The sequence below is a fragment of the Juglans microcarpa x Juglans regia genome, chromosome 4D (genome assembly GCF_004785595.1).
Source record: "Juglans microcarpa x Juglans regia isolate MS1-56 chromosome 4D, Jm3101_v1.0, whole genome shotgun sequence".
Classification (NCBI taxonomy): domain Eukaryota; kingdom Viridiplantae; phylum Streptophyta; class Magnoliopsida; order Fagales; family Juglandaceae; genus Juglans; species Juglans microcarpa x Juglans regia.
The window spans coordinates 34334676-34357322 of record NC_054600.1 but is presented as its reverse complement, the minus strand read 5'-3'; the positions used below and the strand labels follow the sequence as shown (position 1 = coordinate 34357322).

At 37.0% G+C, this 22647-nt stretch overlaps 3 protein-coding genes across 7 annotated transcripts; 1 reads left to right on the top strand and 2 right to left on the bottom strand.

Annotated features, from left to right (window-relative positions):
* Positions 1–7424: 7424 nt before the first annotated feature.
* On the top strand, positions 7425–11619 carry LOC121259786 (protein WVD2-like 6). Of its 4 annotated transcripts, none has more exons than XM_041161531.1 (9): positions 7425–7578; positions 8955–9219; positions 9305–9547; positions 9647–9687; positions 9899–9967; positions 10097–10199; positions 10285–10356; positions 10438–10548; positions 10829–11619. In XM_041161531.1, the coding sequence occupies exons 2-9, from the start codon at positions 8968–8970 to the stop codon at positions 11306–11308; spliced, it is 1371 nt and encodes a 456-aa protein (XP_041017465.1). In that variant the 5' UTR covers positions 7425–7578; positions 8955–8967; the 3' UTR covers positions 11309–11619. The 4 variants fall into 4 exon arrangements, with proteins under 4 accessions (XP_041017465.1, XP_041017464.1, XP_041017462.1 ...); XM_041161530.1 differs by lacking the exon at positions 7425–7578 and adding an exon at positions 7603–7897; XM_041161528.1 differs by lacking the exon at positions 7425–7578 and adding an exon at positions 7942–8185.
* A 228-nt stretch (positions 11620–11847) lies between these two features.
* On the bottom strand, positions 11848–13804 carry LOC121259787. 2 transcript variants are annotated; one of them, XR_005939633.1, is made up of 4 exons: positions 13214–13804; positions 12950–13122; positions 12461–12595; positions 11848–12348 (listed from the first exon to the last, which is right to left on the bottom strand). XR_005939633.1 is itself a non-coding variant. In XM_041161532.1 (3 exons), the coding sequence occupies exons 1-3, from the start codon at positions 13694–13696 to the stop codon at positions 12523–12525; spliced, it is 729 nt and encodes a 242-aa protein (XP_041017466.1). In that variant the 5' UTR covers positions 13697–13803; the 3' UTR covers positions 11848–12522. The 2 variants fall into 2 exon arrangements, 1 of the variants encoding a protein (XP_041017466.1); XM_041161532.1 differs by having other exon boundaries at positions 11848–12595; positions 13214–13803.
* A 1718-nt stretch (positions 13805–15522) lies between these two features.
* Positions 15523–20013, bottom strand: LOC121259195 (EIN3-binding F-box protein 1-like). Its single transcript, XM_041160701.1, has 2 exons — positions 19729–20013; positions 15523–18282 (listed from the first exon to the last, which is right to left on the bottom strand). The coding sequence occupies exons 1-2, from the start codon at positions 19751–19753 to the stop codon at positions 16361–16363; spliced, it is 1947 nt and encodes a 648-aa protein (XP_041016635.1). The 5' UTR covers positions 19754–20013; the 3' UTR covers positions 15523–16360.
* Between the last annotated feature and the right edge of the window lie 2634 nt (positions 20014–22647).

The following is a 22647-nucleotide window of genomic DNA, read 5'->3' as shown; positions in this document are numbered from 1 at the left end:
AAAATCCTCTGGGAAAAAGTAGGAATTGATGGCAACGGATCGATGCAAAATACTGAAAAGTATCCATCATCTTTCAATTTCAACTGCTCCTATCCGATTCAGACCAGGAATCCAATATCCTTCGAATAAATGCTTGCCTGAAGCACGAGATGAGAGTTCATTTTATTGGTGGCTTTTCAGCCATTTTGGCTCTGCTTCACACCTTCATCTGATTATGAAATGAAAGTTCATCAGAGCTAATCCTTGAGCTACCATACAGAAATGAATGAAAAGTACTCGAGAGCATTAAATTAAGGAGGACCCTCCAATACGATAAGGAATATCGATCAGTAGAAAACAACATGAGCATACGTCCAAATATGCCTGTACGACGTGGGTCATGAAGCCTAAAAAACTCAACTTCAATGTCTTAACCTTTGGCTTTGATCCAACTTATTTAATTCTGAACCAACCACAAAAAGAGTACTAAAAGATCACAAAATAAAAGAAAATAGCCAATGCTTCTACATGCATATGAATGAGGGTTGATACAATTATATATTATATATGGGTAATAATATTCCTTTATTATTAAAAATAAATAAACATAATTTTATGTATCGGCTCACATGCAAGGAAGTTTATTTATAGTATTTTAATTGCAAATAATTAATTTTATTTTATGTTAATTGCTTAGATGATCACTCGGACATTATGGAGATCTAGCGTACGTGAGCTTAGGTACTAAAGACAAGATGCAGGAGAAGAGAATGTCATGGGCAGGCTACCCCAGCAAATTAGCACCTCATGAGGAGATGATCAAGTACTATACTACTACTACTTTTGCAGCCTATCGAGTGAATTCTTCAAAAGTTGGCTTTTTTCGCAATTCATTTTAATTCCTCTTATCTTATAATTATAATTTTTTAAAATTTTTACATAAAATAAAATAAAATAAATAATTCAACTTTTTTAAATTTTAAAATAAAAATAATATTAAAAATATATATTTTAATAATATTTTATTTAACTTTTAACTTTAATCTTAATTTATCTAATTTCATCTGTAAAAAAACGAGGTTAATTTCTTCTTAGTTTTTGAGAGCGACTAATACTATTGTCTGGCTGGCCAGGAAAATATTTCCAACCCCCCGCGGGTCTCTTTCATTCGTATAATAACAAAAGATCAGAATTATTCTCTCGTCTAAGCTGCTGTCATTAGGATTAAAAAAATAAAAAAGTGCTATATTTATAAATTTTAAAAAAAAAAAAAAAACCCAGAACACTAATTCATTGAATAAGTCCATACATGTAATTAATAAAAACCATACCTACTTCTTAACATCAAACTTATTTCTCTAATCATAAAATTTAACGTAGGATTAACTGGAAAAAAAAAAACGTGGCATTGACGAGACAGACCCCAAACAAGCATGCATGCCCTATGATTTCGTGGCCCCCGACCTCCAAACATGCCACGTGTTGGAAGACAATCGGATCGAGAACAACCCACTTCGCACCTGCAAATGCTAGGAAATGTTGCGGAGACCAACCGAGGGGAACGTGGTTTTGTCAGCCCCCATGCATGCACCTTTGCCTTCCCTATGCCTCCTCATACTCGTTATCCTTTCCGGGATCAAGTGACCTAGCTAGCTACTGGAATATCATGAAATAAATAAATAAATGCAAATGCTAATTAGAATTTCTAGTCTAAAAAACAAAAAAATAAAAATAAAGCTACGTTAAGAAAAACAAAAAATAACATTTATTTAACAAGGCATATATGCAGATTTCTTAATTATGGTTATTTTTCTTCATCAGCCTCTATCTCTTTTACATTTTTTAAATTGTCATGATTACAATTGATTTGTGCAGGACTAACGCGCGTCATATATAACTATTGCTCAATAATATTTATCAAAAACCTTATTAATTTTTATTTTGTTAACCAATTGGCTTTAGAAGCATTAATAATTAATTACATCTTGTACGCATGCAGTAGTACTGCTATATATATATATATATATATATATATATATAGCAAGCTGGTTGCTTACGTTGATCTCTTGAGCAAAGCAATTCGTATGGTTAGACTGATCAAAACTGTCCGACATGATTTAGTTGGAAGTATATTTTTTTGAAAGAAACATGATATAATTGGACGTATATTGAAAGTCAAGAGAAGCGAAACACAACCACGGTTGGGGGCTTATAAATTTAGGATGACGTTGCATGCATGAGTACTGACGTTAATGCCAATCAGGGGGGGATAAAAAGAGAGGAAGAAAATGAAAAAATCATATAAATACATATATACACATATATTGGGGGCCAAAGTTGTACTGAACAAATTGAATAAATTGTAGGTCCGACTTGGTTTGCCTAACGATTATTTTCCCTTTTTCAAATTCCTAACTGCCCGGTCAATTAAGTATAGGCCAGCCAGCCATGCATGCATGATTGTTCTGTGTCGGGTTTAATTGGTTTGTACGTATTTCAAGTTAATTGGCTCCAATTTATCACCGTTGGCAATATCAATAAGATTTCACCGTCGACGGAACATGCAGATCATTCTGGTATATATATATATATATATATATATGATGTATTTTGGTCGATCGGACATAATTCGACGTACTCATGCTGTATTTATCATATCTTTAAATTCGAACTTTATCCGCAACCTAGAATTCTAATTATGATCTCAACCCAACTGGTCTACTAGTATATTTGACATGCGGTATTTTCTAATATCATCACTACTATAAGAAATAAGGTTTTTTGCGGCGATTTTATGTTTATTGAAAATAAAATCGCCGCAATAACCTTTAATTGTGGCGTTTTTTTACATTGACGTGATTTTTTTACATCAAGTTGGAAAATGGTTTTTTGCGGCGATTTTTATACTTTTTATAACGGATAATTTCACCGCAAATATTAAATTGATCTTTTGTAGCAAATTGTCAATTTTTGTGACGAAAAATTTGCCGATTTTTTTTTTTTTTTTTTTTTTGCGACGGTTAGTTAATCGCTGCAATTGTGAAAGTGGTCATTTGCAGCAATTTTTTATGTTTAAAAATTGCTAAAAAAGATTATTTCCAGCGATTTTAAAATCGTCGCAAAAGTATTCGCTGCAAATACTACTTATTTGCTACGAATTTAAATTTCGCCGCTGAATTTAGCACGAAGTTTAAAACTGTCAATCGAATTCACTGTAAGTGTTTTTCCGGTGACTTTTATTCGCCGCAAAAGAGAAATTGGATCGATATTGTTTTCGTTTAATGACTTTTCCTGGCGAGGTTTGAGGTATTTGCGGCGAGATTAAGACGCCACCAAAAGCTAATAAAATTAAATTGCCCACTCGTCCTCCATTCATTTCCCTCCAGCCGTTCCCCCCTCCCTCCCCTTCTCTCTCCCCAACTCATCCTTTCTCGAGCACAACCCACACCGGTAAGCATTGTCCGGCGCCAACGACCCCACCACGCCACCGCCACCTCACCTCAACGGCCACCCCCTCCTTCTCCCCCAGCCCCCCGCCGATCTCTTTCCTCCCCGAATCTAGCCTCACCTCTCTCTCTCTCTCTCTGATTTCTCTATATTGCCGCCACTAGGGGCGCTGTTCGCCACCACCCACACGTCGACGTCGTCGCCAGTTCTCCGTCGGAGCCCCCTTCTCCTCCACGCCCAGCCCAACAGCCGAGGCCCTCCCTCTCTCCCTAGCTCTGTTCGCAACCCATGACCACCAGCTCTCCCCAGCACCACTGTGCTCCTCCCGAGCCACCACTCCACACCAAGCAACCACCACGACCACCCCTCTCAGCTTCCTCGTTAACAGATTTGGCTTACCATTTCCCAGTAGACGGTATACTCAATTTATATGATGTTTTACAATATCTTTTCTTTGATATGGTCCTCCTTGTATAATGTTTATGTGGGGAATATGTAGGACATGTGGGCAGAGAGCCAGAATGAAGATATGGATCGTGCTATTGCACTTCCTATGTTAGAAGAAAGTCAAAAGGAACTGTGTTTCGATGTAGTTTTTTTACCTGCATTTTACTTTTCTTTCTCTAACCTTATCGTTTGTTTGTTTTAAGGATATTGATGAGAGTAATCAGCAGAATGATCTTGATATGCTACTTTCTAAACCTTTTAGAAATGCATCTTATTTTGTCATATTTCCTAATTTTTATGAACCCAGACACATATCAGCTTTGATATTTGACTAATGAGAACAATTTAAAATGGATTAAGTCAACTTAATTTATTTCCTTCCTAGTTTGTCGTTAATTTTCCTTTTAAAGCAATATCTTTACTTTCTTGGATAGATATATATTGATCTCCATTGTAAGAGAGAGGGACGAATGATTTAATAATAAAAGTTTGTGCTGTTTGCTCCTTTGTTTATCTCTGGTAGACACAAATCTTCCTTTGTTTTATTTTATCTAGCTTCCGCTATGTCACAACTTTATGAACATCAAGGACTAAGTTAGAACCTTAGATGTTTTTCTAGGATTAGTATTTGTGAATGGAAATACATCAATCTTTCTAGTGATTATAAACTATGCATTTGGACTCATTTGCAGGTGCCATTGTAGGCAACAGAAGAGAAATTCTTTTTCAGGTAAACGTTATGAGGATGTTGCCTCATTCAACCTTGTTTTATTGGATCTTAGCTAGTCTTGAATGCTTAAAAGTTAAAATTACTAAAAAAATTGAAGCACATAGATGATGACTGAAAAACATGCTCTACAGGCATTTCAACTAAGGAATTATTTGTTTTTGTCTCAAAACCTTAGGTGGTACATTTGTGGAGAGATGGCACTGTGTATCTTGACATGCATTTTGTACATATCATACCTGAAGCCTAATATATGAAGAGCTTGGTATGTGTTTTTTTTTTTTTTTTTCTATTTTTTAGCTTCTTATTTTATGATAACGTTTCAGTTTCAGCTATAAATTCTTGATGGACTTCATGCCTATGGTGTTGTTCATATGGTTTTGTTTCCTTCTGTAAAACTTGAAGCATGGAGATTAAAAATCATTGCCAATTGTTGGTCTGGATTTGATAGTGTAATGATAGTTAAGGAACGCATGATCGATCAAACCAATATTGTAGCGAGTGTTGACAATGTGCAAACATAATTTATCCCTTGTTAAATAATGTGGTTGGGGCTTTCTTTCCACTAGCCTCACTTAATTGGAAATATAGGGTTTAGTTTTTTTCAAGTCCATTTTGTCAGCAAAATGTAAGTGTAACTGTAAGAACAGTTTGGATTCCATTAACCCATATGGCAATTTTGACTAGATTTTACTAGAAGAGCGAGTGGAACATAACTATGTTTCAAGGTTATGAACTATGGTTGCAAAAGTGTTGTAATGGGGTGTCTGAAATTTGTTGTAACCAGTAACCAGTTGTACGAGAACTTGTCACTTGGTGTGATGATTGTGAGCACCCTTTCACTCTTTTTCTTGTTTGGGTGTTTTTTTGATTTAGTAGTTTGTACATGTATTGAGTGGAGCTAGGTAATGTGAAAAAAAAAAAAAAAAAGATGTGGAATTGGACCATGCATGAGTGCGGTGGAGATTGGGATTGTGTTGCCCCTACAGATATCCTTTCTACTTCAAATAACCTAACTATTTAACTCATAAACCAAAGTGTCAATTGATTTTTGCCATGATTTTTCATATTAATTCGATATATATGTTTATTGTTCTTAGGCACCAGAGTTGCACATGGAAATTCACAAACAAATTCTTGGTCAACAGACTATGGGTGGGGCATCTTCTGCTTTTGCTTTCTGGCTGATGATAGCTGCTATGGATGGATTTGATAAGTGAGCACTTATTTGAAGTAATTCATGAATGCTAGTAAAATAGGCTGTCCAGAATTTATATTGTGAGTCTCACCTTCCTTTTCTCACATCTTTCTTCTATATCTTATGTATTTGAGTGGATAATCATAAGGAATGAAAATAGAATCTGTAAATAGGATTAAACCCACCTTTAAGAGCTCAAAGTATCAAAGGTCGGTTTCCTACTATTGGCCGACTGATTCTCCACCAGTTTTGGACTCCGGCAACCGGTTCTCATCAGCGACGGTCGGTCCCCTCGATTCCTTTCCATCCTATCAGTTAGCATTGAATGGTAACCCGGAAAACATGGTGTTTTTTCGCACTCCTTGGCAAGCCCGACACATATGGCATAATTGGTCGGTTTGTCACGACCTGCTCACTCTCCTATGTACTCTGCCCTAATTATATATATATATATATATATATATATATATGCTCAAACACTAGTTTATTAGATTACGATGAGTGATAAATATTACAATCCACTTTTATATCTATCACTCTCTTTTTATAAATTAAAACTTAATTTAGAGAATCTAATTTTAAAAATTAAAAACCATAAGTACACCCAAGATTGAATTGGTATGGTACAATACAATTTTGGTAGGCATATGATTAATTGTAATACTTTATTTTTAAATTTTATCAATTTTAATCATACTTAACGTTATTTTATAAATCAAAATGAGAAATATCAATTTTACACTTTGTATAGATAGTTGTAATATATTTAGATTATTCTCGGGCTACTCTTAATTATGATCATGCAGTAAATGCCAATGCCAAATTTGGATTAGGTAATTTTCTAAGGAGGCTTTTGCAATACATGCTGAGGGATGGTTATTGGAAGAACAGTAGTCAAGGAAAAATTCGTAACTGATCCAAGAAAAAAAATTATTCGGTTTTATCCAATACAGAAACAGTAGAGGAGGCAGTAATGCGTTTTTACAAAGGAAAATGCTTTGTCTCCCAAGACTTTCTCCCGATATATTATTTATTTAAAGATAATACTAGTCCTCTTGCTCCGCTTTTTTTTTTTCTTGTTTTTTTACTTTATGATTAAAGAAATATTTTTTAATGATGTTGTGATTTGTTTTTTAAAAATTATATTTTAAAGTGTTAAAAAAATATATGTAAAAAAAAGTTAAAAAAACACACTAAAATAACTAACGGGAACCAGTAGTAACTGTAATGCCGCCCTAAAAATTAAAAAAAATGATACTCTTATCACTGGTTCTTACTGCTCGGTGTTACTGTTGGATTTTTTTTCTTTTTACTTAGTGTTTAATGAAGTATTTTTTAATAATATTGTGATTTTTTTATTTTTTAAAAAAAATTAAAAATGAAAAAACATATATGTAAAAAAGACAAAAATAAAAAGAAGATTAATTAAGCCTAAGTAGCTCCTAGCGGAAGTTGAGAGTAGGGGACGTAGCACCGTTCTTTATTTAATGATTAAATAAATATTTTTAATGATATTATATTTTTTAAAATAGAAATATTATTAAAAAAATACAGAAAAAAATGCATTAAAAAAATATGAATTTAGACCAAAATCGGTGGCTGTATTGCCAGTTGCCACCCATTTACAAAACCGTATAACCTGCGGTATTTCCTCGGAAAACCGTATAACCGTAAATACAAGAACCAAACCGTCTTCGACAATCGCACACGCTGTCCCTACAAACCGAAGTATTTCTCTCTCCTGGAAATGGGTTTGAAACTCGACGGCCTCTGATATAAAGTACGCCTCTAACCTTCAATTCCTCTATACCTTTGGCTTTCAATACTATTAAAAAAAGAAGTTAAAAGTAAAAAAAGAAAGGAAATTACCAAAAGTTTCAAATTTTGAATCGGACAGATCCTTTCTTAGGGTTCGGTTCTTCGATCCATTGTCGCCATCTTCATTATCATCTTCTCTCTCTCTCTCTATCTATCTTCTGTGTGTATGTGATGTGTGTGGTGTGCTGCATAGATCTTTCAAAGCGTTCAAGTAAATCTCCGTGATTAAATCAAAGCTAATTCCCCGTTAATGGAGATTTGATTATTGCAAGTTTCTCGAGGTAAGAGCAACGATTTTGAAATATCTGGGCCTGCCCTTTGGGCTGCCCAGAAAAATGAACGAAATTGAAGAATGTTTTGAATCTAATGGTTTCTCTGTTGTTTTCGTCTTTGAAAAATAATGTCTAGATAATCTCGACTGAGATTTGGGATTCTGGATTCTGTTTTCTCTTATTTCCTCCGCAAACAAACAGAGCATCGATTTTCTTTTTTCTAAAAAAGATTTGTCGCATGTTGGTGTATTTAGCAGATCAGTGTGAAGTTTTATCTTCGGAATGTGCTTGCGTTTGGTACTTGATGTGGAAATCCATTTATTCTTAGAATTTTCCTCTTTTTTTTTTCCTTTTCTTTTCCTCTATCTTGCTTATTTGGATATCTTGCTTACAAATTTAATCTGACGTGTTTGATTAGTGTCTGAGTGAGTCCTTAATTGGATATGGTTGCTGAAAAAACGGAAGAGATTAAAATTTTTAATTTTAGTTTGAAACTAGGTTTTTGTCTACTCAAGTGGCAAATTTCCGTACAACTTGCCTTCTTCTACACTTCTGCAGTGGCCAAGCGAGCGTAGAAGGATAGCTTGTGTGCTGATGTGGTGTATTGGTTTGCTATTAATGCCCCAAGCTTTTAGCTTGTGTTTTTTTCCAAAATCTTACGTGGTCAGAGAGTCTAATGCACAGCGAATTCCACACGATTTGCTGAAGATTGTGTCTTTCCAAAGGACATCCATCTGTCATAGTATCCTCTGTAGGAAAATGAACAGAATTGGCTGGACTGCACATTTGATTGCTTGTGTTTGTGTGTGAGATTTGAATTTTAAATGATTTGTTTTCATGCACAGAAGTGCGGTCATTTGAAAACAGAAGAATATGGTGGTGTCTTTATTAGGACTAGCAGCTTATACATTTCCTGCCCCGTGTTGTTTGTCTCTCTCTCTCTCTGTTTTTTTTTTTTTTTTTCCTTTTTTTTACCTTTTAAATTTCGTTTCCCTCTTCGTTCTGGAGTTCTATTCAATTTCTTTAGGAGTAAGCTCATAGTTCCATCCATTTATGCTTTTCGTAGTGTTCTTGGAGTGATGGACTCAGGTGATCTTGTACCTGTGGACGGGCTTGAGACAACACATCAAAATGGTGTTCACGAGCAACTTCCTGCCTATGGAGGGGATGGCGTTGTTTCAGATAATGTAAAAGTGACTGCCGCTGGAAGTTCAGAGACTGCAGTGCCAAATGGGAATTTGGAGAATGTTGCTAAGTTGGATGCTGATGCAGCTATTAACTCATCTACAGGGGAAGTCAATGAGGGATCAGATGTTCCCTCCACATCTAAGGTAGGACGCTTTATTATGTTTGATTTGATTTGTTTGCTGAATAAACCCTTATGATTTGAATACCAATTGTGTGCCCATGGTACAGGACGGGGAAGTGAAAGACGCAGATCATTCAAAGCAATCCAAACCTCAAAAGGCTCAGGGAAAGAGCAAGAATGCAAAGGCCCCGAGCCTGAAAAGTGCTTCAGCAGCTGCGGTGACAGAGATCAATGATGGAAAAGATTTCGAGAGAACATCTACTTCAAATGGTTCAGTTGGTTTGAATTCACGCCCAACACAGCCTAGTAAAAGCAGATCATTCAATGACAGACAGGCTCAATTATCTAAGGTAAACTTTTAAGGTGGCTTGCTTTTTAGCATGGCTGTATTTTAAATTCAGTTTGCCACTTCTACTTCATCTTTTTTTGGCTGTATCCCCTTTTAACAGCAATCTGGAAAGTCTGTTGCAGCACTGTCGGAAGGCCTTGTGTATGTATTTCTTAACCTTGAGTGTCATTTTCTTATCTAACTTGTATGCGTTGGATGCTCTTAACCTTTATCGCCAAATCTGACTAATGTTAAGTTTGTGAGACTGGAGTAGGATGCTCTTACTAACCATCTATGTTTGAAATGTTTGATCAAGTAAATTGATTAAGCTATTCTCTGTGCCTATTTGTGAAATTTGATTTACTGGATGCAGAGATAAGACAAAACCGAAGCCCTTGAAAAAAGAACCTGGTGGTAAAGCTGATGACACGGAACCTTCCTCGTATCCTTTGGATTTTGAACATTTATCTCTCACTCTGTGGGTAAAAGGGAATCAATTGGGTGTCATTGACATTTATTTCTGTGGTTATGAGAATATACTGCAGTCCATTAGTTTATCCTTAAGCACTAGTAAAAGTCCCTCAGGAGGAGATGCCAAATCTCGGAAGGCCGCTGCACTTCCAAACTATGGTTTCAGTTTTTGGTGTGATGAACGAGCTGAGAAGCGGAAAGAGGTTAGTTTTACACTCACTCCTGGTTGTATTACTATGTGGTCTTCTCCTGCTTCGTAATATAGTCTTCTGTTATTATGTTGTACAGTTCTATTCTAAACTTGAGGAAAAGATTCATGCAAAGGAAGTAGAGAGGAATAACTTGCAAGCCAAGTCCAAGGTGATATTTTTGTATGTGTGATGAAATGTTGTCTGCATGCGCAATATGTCCTTACCATGAAAACTTTTCAATTGTTTGAAGGAAACACAAGAAGCTGAAATTAAGATGCTTAGGAAGAGTTTGGCCTTTAAAGCAACCCCCATGCCAAGCTTCTATCAGGAGCCTCCGCCTCCTAAGGTAGAGTTGAAGAAGGTAAGGTTTTATGCTATTTAGCATAAGGCATTTTTTCCTGTCCACAACATGAAACGTGCCATGTATGGTGACATCTATATAGATTTGCTAGCCTGTTCTGGCATACATATTCACGTTTTTTTCCTTCCCCCCCAAAAAGAAGAAGCACAAACCAGCTTACGTACACATCCTCTATGCTAATTCTTTATGCCATGCACAAATGAGACTGGATATTAGCATGTGGGATTGTTATTACATTGGAATTTTTTTTGTTCATTAAGCCTGTGTTACTTCGAAGCAGATACCACCAACAAGAGCTAAATCTCCCAAGCTTGGCCGAAGGAAGAGCTCTGAGACTGAAGGGAACAGTAGCAGTGATAGAATAGGCAGGCTAAGTTTGGATGAGATAGTAGTCACGGAAAATCCTGGCAAAACTCTCATCCATCTGAAGAAGCCACAACGAAAGTCTCTCCCTAGACTACCTTCTGAAAAGACTAATTTTTCCAAACCAGTTGCAGAAAAAACCACTTCATGTAAAGCTAAACATGAGAAAAATACCACCTTGCTCGACACAACAAATGAAGAAGAGACCACCTTGGACAATGCAACAAATGAAGAGAAGATGGATATGTCTGCTGCAACAAATGAACCTCCATCTAACACTCGAGAGCCGGGGGCAGCTCCCACAGCCGAGCCAAGTGAAACTCAAGTGTGTAAAGATTACGGGATGTTGGTTGAAGAGCAGCCTCAACCCACCTTGATTCAAGAACCCACACAATAGGAGCATTAAACAAAATGCAGCAGTAGAATGAGATGTGCATTAATGGAGAAGCTCTCTCTATTTCCTGAAAATAAGAGGGTATAAGACCTGAATTATTTGACGATGAAAGAATGAAGGATTTATGCATTATGGTTTGTAATGTCGTCTTGTCCATAGTCAGCAGCATTGGTTATTTTGTGTGCTTGCTTTTAAAGTTGCTGGTCTTGTCATTAAAGTTTGCATTCCAGCTTGCAGCACTGTATGTAACTATTTGTGAGGTTGTTTTCATTTGTAAGTTTAGCATCAGTTTCCTCGTCTTTGGAAATGTTTTTTTTTTTTTTTTTTTAAATTGGGAGATTCTGCCATCGTATACTTCAGGACGAAATGGTATTGTTTCTTTCTGCACGAGTGGGTATTGACGATGGAGGATTTTGTGTTGGGGGGATCTTGATGACCGTACGAACTCTGAGTTTTTCTAGAATGTTTTAAGAGCAGAATGAAGTTCCAGACCGCTTATAAATTATGGTTTTTTGCCGTGGACTTCGTTATTCATTGGATCCACTCTGTGCGAGTAAAGGATCTCCAATAGTGCTACCGGCGGGGCTTAGGCGGAGGTTTGCGCGAGGGCACCTCTCTGTGACTTTTTTGTGTTTTTGGGTTTGGCTTGAAGATTGGGCCGTTGGGATAGGGACACGTCTACCCAAGCTGAATCCCATTTTCTACTCCCATGTGCATGACGACAAATATCAAGTACATGCTGAGAGTGAATGCAACGCGATCGCATGAAAAGTCAGAATCTTTGTCAACACTTGAGTAAGGAAGAGGATATCGACTATTAAAGGGTGTATACAAGAAAGACGCAACCAAGCAATAGAGGCAACATTGGAAGGCAAGAATATCAAATGCAATGGCAAGGATTAGGATGAGACAAGGCATATCATCATAGGACGAGGACAAATCTGAGTTTGAGAATATCTGTAGCACCAAGGAAGAGTGTGATAGCCATCACAAAGATGGTAGGGATATTTAGAGATGGATCCGTTAACAGGACAAGCAATTTCCTGCTTATTATAACAAAAGGTCCAAAAGCACTCAACCAATGTATTGAACAAAATTCGGGCAAGAGAGATCCTTAAAAAAATGAAGAGAAAATAAGGCTGGAAAAGATGCAACCTTCATATTAGACATTGGTCTGGGAGAACACCCTCGGGAAACATTAATCTGGGATGTAGATTCTAGGGTACTGCCTGCGAACCATCATCTTCATTAGCGTCCCAAAGATATTTAGCGTAGGAACCAAGAACGTAACTGCATCCACAGATGAATCATATTCAGACAATCAACGTTAATTCTTTTATTGGGGAGATGAAGTCATTCAAATATGTATCTTTCTAAATCAAGTCATATTAAGTAAAATACGTAACAAAGATTGATCATTTTTCGGAGAAAGCCAAACCATGATTAAAATTAAACTTCTAAGCAATAGACAAATAAAAATAAAATCTTTGGGGAAAACCAACGGTGGATTACGAAACCGAGCTCACCAAATTTTCTAACAGAATTGAAGGAAATCCATCTTATAAATCACTGAAAAGGATAAAAAAAAAAAATTGTAAACCCATAAATTGGTAAGAGTTCTTTTTTATTTAGTTTTGTTGTTACCAGTCATTAGGGGAAGAGTGAATGGCTCTATCAAAGTAGGACTGAGCACGAGGAGCATCCTTGTGTTTATGCCATATCAAGTCCCCGTAGAGACACAGAACATTCTCATAACCGGGGTCAGCCAAAATTGCTTTTTCACAGTACTCTCCTGCTTTCACAAAATCATCTCGCACCTGAACCCACCCAAAACCTCTCCATTGATCAGAACAACAAATGCATGCACTTTTCAACGCATAGTTTTCGTAGATTGACGGTGGGCTTTACCTCTTTTAAGAAACTGGCATAGTTTCCGAGAAGAAGAGCGTCGCCAGGGTACGCCATGATCATTTTCTGGTAATACTCATCCATCTTGTCACTCCCATTATCCCAATGCCCATTACCTTCGTTGCCATCTCCACTACCGCCACGCCCAACAGTACCACCACAACCAAAAAGACACCCTTTATCCAACCCAACCGAACTCCTCGACGACGCCGTTCCCGAACAAAGTCCCGCACAGAGGTTAATCTTTGTCTTCTTCGCTAGAGAAAGGCTCCTGGGCCTTAGATTGCTGTCCGGCATCGTTCTAGATATCTTCATCGCCCGGTTCTTGTCGATAGGAGAAGATGAAGAACTGGACGAGAGACACATGGACAGGGATCGAGAAGTTGAGATCCGGAGAACCTCATCCGATTCCGGAAACGGTTGGAAAATACTCCTACTAGTAGATGATTTTAAGATTGGTGAGGAAGCGCTTCTGAGAAGCATTTTTCTTTCTTTGTTGGGGTTAAGAATGAGAGATCCTGGGCGTGGTGGAAAAGAACAAAGTTAAGAAACAGGTATGAGTGTGATAGTTGTTTTATAGAAGAAGAAGGAAAGTACCTGGATATTGGACACAACGCTCCTTTTGACTCCGCGTGATCCCTCGACATAATCCGTTGATCTTGATCTCGCTTCATAACTTCCGGCCACGTAAATAAAGTTTCGGTTGGTATATCACTACGCAATCGATTTTGTATTATCTATAATTATAAAATACTCTAGCAAAAAAATGATTATATAAGAATAATCTCACAAACTGATATGGTTTGATGTGATTCATCAAATTGTAAAGTTATTTTATTATAAAATAAATTTAACAGATCAGATGAAGACACATTAATTTATAAGATTATTTTTATGTAATTTCTTTGTGGATATAGTAGTCTTCTATTTAATAATCCACTCACAATTCTTTTATAATTTTTTTTATAGAATCCTATTATAAAATAAGAATATTTATTAAAGTAGTATAAAAATATCTCTAATTTAAAATATATTTGTAAAAAAAAAAAAAAAACTATATGTCTATCATTTAGATTCAGACTTTTGAATCTTATTTTGTTGATTTCATACTTCACATTTGATCAACCCATAATCATGGCCCTCCAAACTAGACGCTGAGATTTCCAGCGAAAATATATTAACACAGATGGATTTCAAAATATTTACATTTGAGAGAAATATTACTTTTTTTTTTTTTTTTGAAAAAGAGAAATATTACTCTTAATTCTACGTCTTGACTCTTGTATTTTAAATAGTACTTCGATAAACTAATTAAATGGCAACATGGTAAATATGACTATAAAATTTAAAGAAATGATAGTTACAGTGAGTGCACAAAAATCGTATAATTATTTTAAAAAAAATGAATAAATACGACTCACATAAAAAGAAATTAATTTTTTTAATAGTAGACCCTATTCTTTTTTAAAGCTACTGCATGATACTTGCGCACTCCATAAATATATGTGTCATTGCTCTAAAATTTAATAGGAAGAAGAAGAGAATTACTCTGAATTTAATTTACATAATACAGTAGGCGGAGTGAGCTTACAGGATTAGGCATAGGCTTATTAGGCAGCCAACAACGCGAGAAAAGCGGTCCTTGACTCAATTCTGAAACAAACGAGTCAGTTACATGCTCTTTTTAAAGGGATTTGGGTGCCAACAACTAGAAAGAGGCAGTCCTCGATCCATAATTTCTTGTCGTTGGTGTGAGACACGCATGCAGAATCTCTAAGTAACTACTGTTCAACAGAGTACAAGTTACAAAACCCAATTTTCCTTTGGAACAAACGTGAGGAAGGAGGAAGGAAGGAAGAATTTTGCCTAATGATTAGAAATTGATGGAAACAAGCAAAAGCACATACACCAATCCATTGCATAACAAGAACATAAAATCTGGTCCATATTTCTTTTCAATCCTGTTTTTGATTGGAATCATAGGCACCGTGACGGATGATGAAAACCGCCACATTACAATCAGCCTTTTCTTTCAAAAACTTCTTTCCCCCCTATAAGTTTTCACGTCCCCAGGTTCTTCAACCACCTAAAACCAAAGTTTTCAATTTCACGCCCCCAATTTGTCCAACACATAAGCAGAGAGAGAGAGAGAGAGAGAGAGAGAGAGCTTTTTCTGTCCAGACGGACGTTCTGACAAACTAGCAAAATTTCCACGATGCTAGATCAAGGGGGTCATGTCCAAAACAGAGATCGTCAAGAAAAAGATTCTTGAATAGGCAAGCACCAGGTTTCATTGACATCCACATCTCTAAACAGAAATAAAGACTACAAATTTTATTTATCATCACCCAAAAGGATGTGAACAGCTACAACACAAAGGGCAGATAACAATTTCAGTACATCGTAAGGAGGTTGCCGATCACAGTTCGCAAACAAATGAAGCCTGAAAAACTAGGGCTTGGTGAAAAAAAACAATCCTCCATGAAGAAGAGATTGTCATGGCAGACATTGTATAACCAGCTGCCACGGCCAAAGCCCCAGAGACACAAGGCACCAAAAACTCAAACTGCCAAGAGCAACCGGAACAGACACCTTAGGAACATAACCTGCCCTTTGAGGAAAACAGAGACCAAACCATAAGTCCGTCACGTCCAGACGACAAGTTAAAAAACGTGAGACTCGGTAAAAGACAATGGACAGACTCGCAACTTGTACAACAGTACAAAAGACTTTGCTTTGATAATAGCTTAGCATGCACCAGGGCATACATATCCGATACAAGGCTAAGCTAAAAACAACAGGTGCTGACACCCAGCAATATAAAAAACCACGATAATTGTAAAGATACCTTAATTCAGAGCCCGGTAACTATATTCTCAGGGAAATGCAGCCATTAAGAAAATGAAGCACCATCATTTGGCGCAAAAAACTGGAAACAGATTTCCTAATGAAGGAAATCTGAAAAAGAGTTAATGGCTGTATTCCCTGGAAAAAGGAGCCGAGTAACTGAATGACTAAAGACCCATAGCTGATGGACCAAAAAACACGACCTGCTAAGCACAACCTGACGGGAATTACTGACACCTGACTAATTCAACCTCGACCTTTCATGACACAGGAATTAGGATTTTTCAGCCCATTCCCAGCTTAGTGAAGGATGTCACACCTCCATAGCTGATCCACAAGCAGATCAACTGTGCTGATGCTGATTGCATTGCAGTGTTGGAGATTCAACCCCAAAAGACTCTGACCCAGTTTTTCCAAGGCAGGCAAGCTTTTGTCTGTCACTAAAGAGCACCCCGAAACTGAGAGGATCTGGAGATTGAATTGGTTTGCCTGGGCCAGGGCTGCAATCCCACAATCTGTGACCGCACACTTAGAAACATCAAGATCACTGAGCAACGGGCAGTTATCAGCAATTGCAACTAAACTAGCATCACTGATCTTGCGACAACCATCAAGATTTAGCATTTCAAGAGTCCACCCATGCAACTCAGCCAAGGATGAAACCACTTTATCAGTCAAATTCACACAACCACTCAGATTAACCTTTACCAGACCAGCTTCACAGCTTTCAAGCAGGGGGAGAAACCCAGCATCTGTTATTCCTTGAAGCCCACTCAGGTCTAAATGCAGCAGTTGAGGGCATAGCTTCCCCAGCATTGCCACACTAGCATTACCAAACCCAGGGCAGTGACGGATGGACAATGATCTCAGGGAGTTGCAAGGTGATGGAAGATGCAATCCCACATTTAGGTCCTTCATACCCAGGCAGTTCACCATGGCAAGGGCCTTCAGTTTTGCACCACAGTTTAAAAGTGCACCAAAAAGACCAACTTGGGTAATCATGTGGCACTCTTCCAGTTGAAGGCTCTCAAGGGACCCAGCAGCTTTAGCAAAAGAGACCAGCCCACCGTTGGATAAAAAAGCACATTTCCGGAGACACAACTGTTTTAGGTTTGGGCAACCTTTCCCTACAGCTTCAAGCCCAGTATCTGTAACTCCTCGGCAAGACGTAACTGAGAAGGACTTCAATTTCTGCAATCCAAGGCCACTGCCCATGACCCAGAAGCCCCTCTCACTTACATTTGGAAGATTAATAAGGACAAGATCAGTTACTGCCTTGCCGTAGTGTCCGAGAACAGCCAGAGATACATCAGTAATGTTCAATGCCTGGAGCTTCAACTTAGTCAAAACATAAGAGGTGGAAGATAACAAGCTTGCAATTCCTTGATCCCCGATATGGGGGCAATCTTTAATTGAAATGGACTTCAGATTGGAACAACAGCGTCCAATAGCTTGCAGACCTTCGTTCCCAATTGAACATGACTCTAGTGTTAAATCAGTCAGATTAGGGCAGTTTTTGGCAATTGCAAGCACAGCCTTATCAGAAACTTCCGGACATTGGCAAAGGTCAAGCTTTTCAAGCAGATGACACCTATTAGCAATTTCAAACAGACCTTCATCTCCTATGGAAGGAACATTCCAGAGAGAGAGGCTTTTTAGGGAAGGGCAGCCACGAGCAATCGCCTTGAGGCCAACATCAGTCACCCTGCAAGCAGAGCTGCTTCCCTTGATCAAAAGCTTGCCCAGTCCACCGCGACTGGCAGTTCCAACAGCAATGGCAGCAAGTCTAACATCTGTTGCTTTCTTTCCTTCCAAGCTCCTAGTAAGGTAGCCATCAGTCTCAATTTCCTGATCTTCAGCCTTATTCTCAATGCTCTTTTCTTCAGGCCTCAAATATCCAGTGGTTGAGTTGCTGCAGAATTCATCTTGACAGATATTGCTCAGAAGCGTAAGCCAACGCTTGGAAACAGAAGCACAGGCGCTCCTCTCCTGGCCTCCAGGCAACCGCCTGAAGATCTCAAAGAAGCATTCATCTGGCAAAACTTCAATAGAGGCACGCTTCTTCTGCTCAAACCTCTCTCCACTGAAAACGAACGGTGCACGGATGCGAGACCTCTTGCAAGGTGGAAAATAGACATCCACGCGATGACCAAGCGGCAAAAAGAGGCTAGATTCCTTGGGGTTTGGGTAAATTGACCCCCCAGTGCAAGAATCACCATTTCCTGAGAGCCAAAATAAACTAATTCAGACTACATACTCCAACCAACTCAAATTATTATCAGCCTTCAATTCCCAAATCAACATCTTTGTGTATATTAATGTGTGTGTGACACTGCAAGGTGTATCCACGATAAATGAAAGGATTATATTAAACAAACAAAAATTTAAGAAAGTTAAGAGAATAGACACCTCAAACTAGATAGTGGAGTTGTATATCTAATGAATATCTTTTTTCGATAAGTACATCTAATGAATATCTCATAATGATTCAAGAACATAGCCATTAATGACGATGCGTTTCACTTTCTACCAGTTGAAATCCAATGACACCAGTCATCTCACAGAGGGCCGCCCTTAAATTGTGATCTTGGAACACCACAGAATTGCATGCAATAAAACTGCCAATCACACAAATCTCAAAAGACCACCTCCAAGATTTCACAACATTTCAAAAGATTACAGTCCAAATTAACTCAATTAAACAGAGCCACAAAAAAAAAAAAGTAACCTTCAAAACAGAAGTTTACAAGTCAGTTATAATATTAAAATCGACTAGTACTTCGTTAAAACTTTTTCTGAAACACATCAAATCAAATACTCCCTCGTGAACAATATACCTTCTAGGAAAATTTTATTTAACGGTAAAAAAACTTCTTGGAAAAGATAAAGGAGGCGAACTTAAATATTTACCGTAATACTCGTCATAAAAAATCCCCGCAATACAGTTTGTACCGTGACGACCCAATCGGCCAAAAAAATACTCCCTACAGCCAGTCTAACCCAACTTTAACACTTATAGGAAACAAACAAAACAAATCACGAACCTCGATCTAGTTTCCTTTTCCTTCTTTCTCACCCACCAACATAACATCAACCAAAAGAGTATTATTAACAGCATAATCTAAGATATCTCGTCAGATCCAACATAAAAAGTGGCTCTCTCTCTTCCAACACATCAATCCATCTTCATCTACTTTAACGAAATAAGGATTTCATGAGAAAACGCATGAATCGAACACATCTGACATAAGTAACACATCTTAGCAGGATGAACATATTCACAATTACAAAGCAAATGAGTAAAAAAATTAAAATGGAAACATCCGAGGCTCTCCCGTGAAAACTTAAATTACACAAATAACACGGCCCACAACCCATAACATCATAGAAACCAAAAAAACCCATCTTATCAACCTCAAAATCACAAGAAAACTAGTTGTATATACTCATGAATTAAAAACAAAAACAAAACGAAACTTGACCCATACCCACAATCCCCATAACCCAGGAAACCCATCTCAAGAACAAAAATATACATCTCTGATCTAGAACTATACCAGCCAAACAACCACAGAATCAGAGATTCCAAACGGACCCACGAAGCGAATCATCATAAAAAAAAAAAAAATGAAATTTGAAACAAATAACCGAAGCAATCGAGAGCTTACCGCTGAAACCGAAGATCTTAGACATGGGTACGGCTGAAAAAACCCCGGGAGGTCGAATCCGCACCGTTTTCCACCAGAAAACCCTCCAAAGAGAGCAAAAAAGAGAAACCCAAAGAAGACTACGGCCAAAATCTCTTCGTACAGAGCTTTAGGGCAGGAGTTCATGAGAGAAACAGAACTACCAGGACATGAAAACCCTATGAGATAGGGCAAAAAAAAAGTAGAGAAAAAAAGAGAGAAGAAAGAAAAGGTGAGGAGCAAAATGATAAGGGCTGGGGTGAGTCAATGGGGAACACTTTTTATTCGTGAGAGGAACGTGGGAGGTTGTGTACGTGACAATACACACAAGGGAAACCCACATGCAATGTATTTGTGCTGAGAAGTGGATTCTCCCACCAAATGAAAACCAGGCATCCTTAAAAGCGGTTTTCGGTTTTGCCTTTTGGTGAATTATGACTTGTTTGGATGCTCGGTTAAGTCTGTCTTCGACCCGTTACATCCTTAGATTAACTACTCTACTCGCAACACCATCAGCATGATATAACGTCATATTTAATACATTATGCTACCTTAATGACACGTTAATTATATTACAAATAACATTATTTTTCTGTTAAAAAAAACATTATTTTCTTAAATTCTCTATCTTAGTGTTTTAATAACAACAAATAGAATATTTAAGTTTCTCTAAATCGATCAAGAGTTTGATGATATGATAGTATATAATTCAGTTCTTTAAATAAAAAATCTAAATTTCCTGTTCCCTGTCTAAAAAAAAATTAAGAAAAATTCATATTTCTCGCGAGAAAAAAGACTTAGATATAGAGGATATATATGAAATGAAATTTACCAATAGAAGGGGGAGGAGAAATAATGGTACGAAAATACACTGAATTTTTGACTACGCGTTAATTGACTTGAAAATGCTTCGTGGGATGCGTTTTGAATAGAAGTTAAATTTCTGCGCAGTGGGAGGCAATGACGCACTGCCTTGTAATAAAGCCAGCGCCTAGATGCATGCACGAGCATAAATAAATATATTTTACGTCTGCGAAACTTCCAGCTTGGAATAAAGCTGGTGTCACGTACGTACGTTCGTTAAACTTGCTAATCCACCTAAATTTGTATTTCTATTTGTATTTGCGATGAAAGGAAATTAATGTTTCCATCGGACTTTCTTGGGGGCGGGGCCCCGAATAATCATCACATACTCCAAACTCTGTTATCTCACCCTGTCACATTCACGTGTGGATCCCATTTCCCATTTGTCTAAGTCCATATCATCTTTTATTTATTTATTTATTTATTTATTTATTTTGTAGATTATCTTCCACAATTATCTTCCCTCTAAATAATTATTTATTCATATATAACTGACGGATCATGAGTTTTACAATATTTCATATTGTAATCATCATTTATTTATCATATTATAAAATAATTTAAGTTCACCCCTTTTTTCACATGGCCTGATTAATATATATGTGGCCATAGCCTCGTAGGTTCCTCTCCCTTGAAAATGGGACCATCCGGCTTAATGATATATGATATTGAAAGTTGAGTAATATTAGTCTAAGTTTAAGGCTTTTTCCAAGTACGTTCCATATATATACGAAAAAATAAATAATACTTACAATCGTAAGAGTGTAAGCGGTGTGTAATTATTTTAAAAAAAATAAATAAATACAAGACTTACATAAAAAGAAATTAATTTTTTAATAGTAGACTTCACTCTTTTTTAAAGCGACTGTACAGCGCTTACGTACTTTATGACTATATGTAGCATTACTCATAGAAAAATACTCTCGTCACAAAATGATTACATAAAAATAATCCTACAAACTGACGTAACTAGGTGTGATTGATCAAATTATAAATTTATTTTTATTATAAAATAGATCTAATAAATTAGATGAAGTCACACACACACCACCTAGTCCAACTAGACATTTTTCAAAGTGTTCCCAACATCGAAAGTTGCACATGCATCAATGATTCATTTGAGCCATCCCGGTACACCTCCCTACCCACACAGATACACTCACACATATATTATGATTCTTGCCAACTTAAAACTCCCCCAAAACTTTACATATTTTTAATGAGTTTTGAGGGATCCAGTTGTGCAACAATGTCCTTTTTCATATAATATATATGATCGAAATCCTTGCTTATTCAGGGGACGACATGTGGGTAATTATGCGCACACACATGATATATATATGCATATATGTATATAGGCAGAGTATCGGGAGCAAGTGGGAGGGCCAGTTGCATTACATTACATGTGAGATAGCTAATTGAGATCATGAAAATAACATTCTTAATTGCAAGTGCTTATAAGAATGGTTTTGTTTTCACGTTTTTCAACACATGAAGGTTTTGCGTAAAAACCATGTCTTATTTATTACTCATGGCCCTGCCTTTTTTCTTATATCTTCTTCCAAAAATTTAAAGCAAAGCCGCCTTGTCACATTTATTAAATTTATAACCCTTTTATTTATATTCTGAAAATGAAAATCCAAAATAAATAAACGTTTTAAGAGGACATAAACATTTTGCCATCTTCACCATAGACAGATATATATAATATATAAATAATTATTTTACAATTCATTCCACAACTAATTATTAATGTAATTTTATTAAAAAATAATCTTAATTTTGCATAAATATATTCAATATTCTAAATAGAAGTAGTACTACTTATAAAAGATCTTTAAGTTTATATTTTTCTAATAATTCAAATGTAGTTGGAATTCCCATTGAAAATATCAACATGCAATTTCAAAGGAAAGGAGACAGAAAGGGCCCAGCTGGCTATCAGGGGTTCTGTATGCAATGCAATTTGCATAGCATGGACTCCCCATACATATATAAGAATAAGAATGGTGGAGTTGTACGGATCATTGGGGGGAG

Coding starts and splice junctions, on each gene's coding strand:
- LOC121259786 (XM_041161528.1), top strand. CDS start 8,127: ATGTTGGTGTATTTAGCAGATCAGTGTGAAGTTTTATCTTCGGAATGT. Junction 8,186..8,954: donor TCGGAATGTGCTTGCGTTTG/GTACTTGATGTG, acceptor TGCTTTTCGTAG/TGTTCTTGGAGTGATGGACT. Junction 9,688..9,898: donor GCACTGTCGGAAGGCCTTGT/GTATGTATTTCT, acceptor TACTGGATGCAG/AGATAAGACAAAACCGAAGC.
- LOC121259195 (XM_041160701.1), bottom strand. CDS start 19,753: ATGTCTAAGATCTTCGGTTTCAGCG. Junction 18,283..19,728: donor TAAGATCTTCGGTTTCAGCG/GTAAGCTCTCGA, acceptor TTTGGCTCTCAG/GAAATGGTGATTCTTGCACT.
- LOC121259787 (XM_041161532.1), bottom strand. CDS start 13,696: ATGCTTCTCAGAAGCGCTTCCTCACCAATCTTAAAATCATCTACTAGT. Junction 13,123..13,213: donor ATGCCAGTTTCTTAAAAGAG/GTAAAGCCCACC, acceptor GGGTGGGTTCAG/GTGCGAGATGATTTTGTGAA. Junction 12,596..12,949: donor CACTCTTCCCCTAATGACTG/GTAACAACAAAA, acceptor CTGTGGATGCAG/TTACGTTCTTGGTTCCTACG.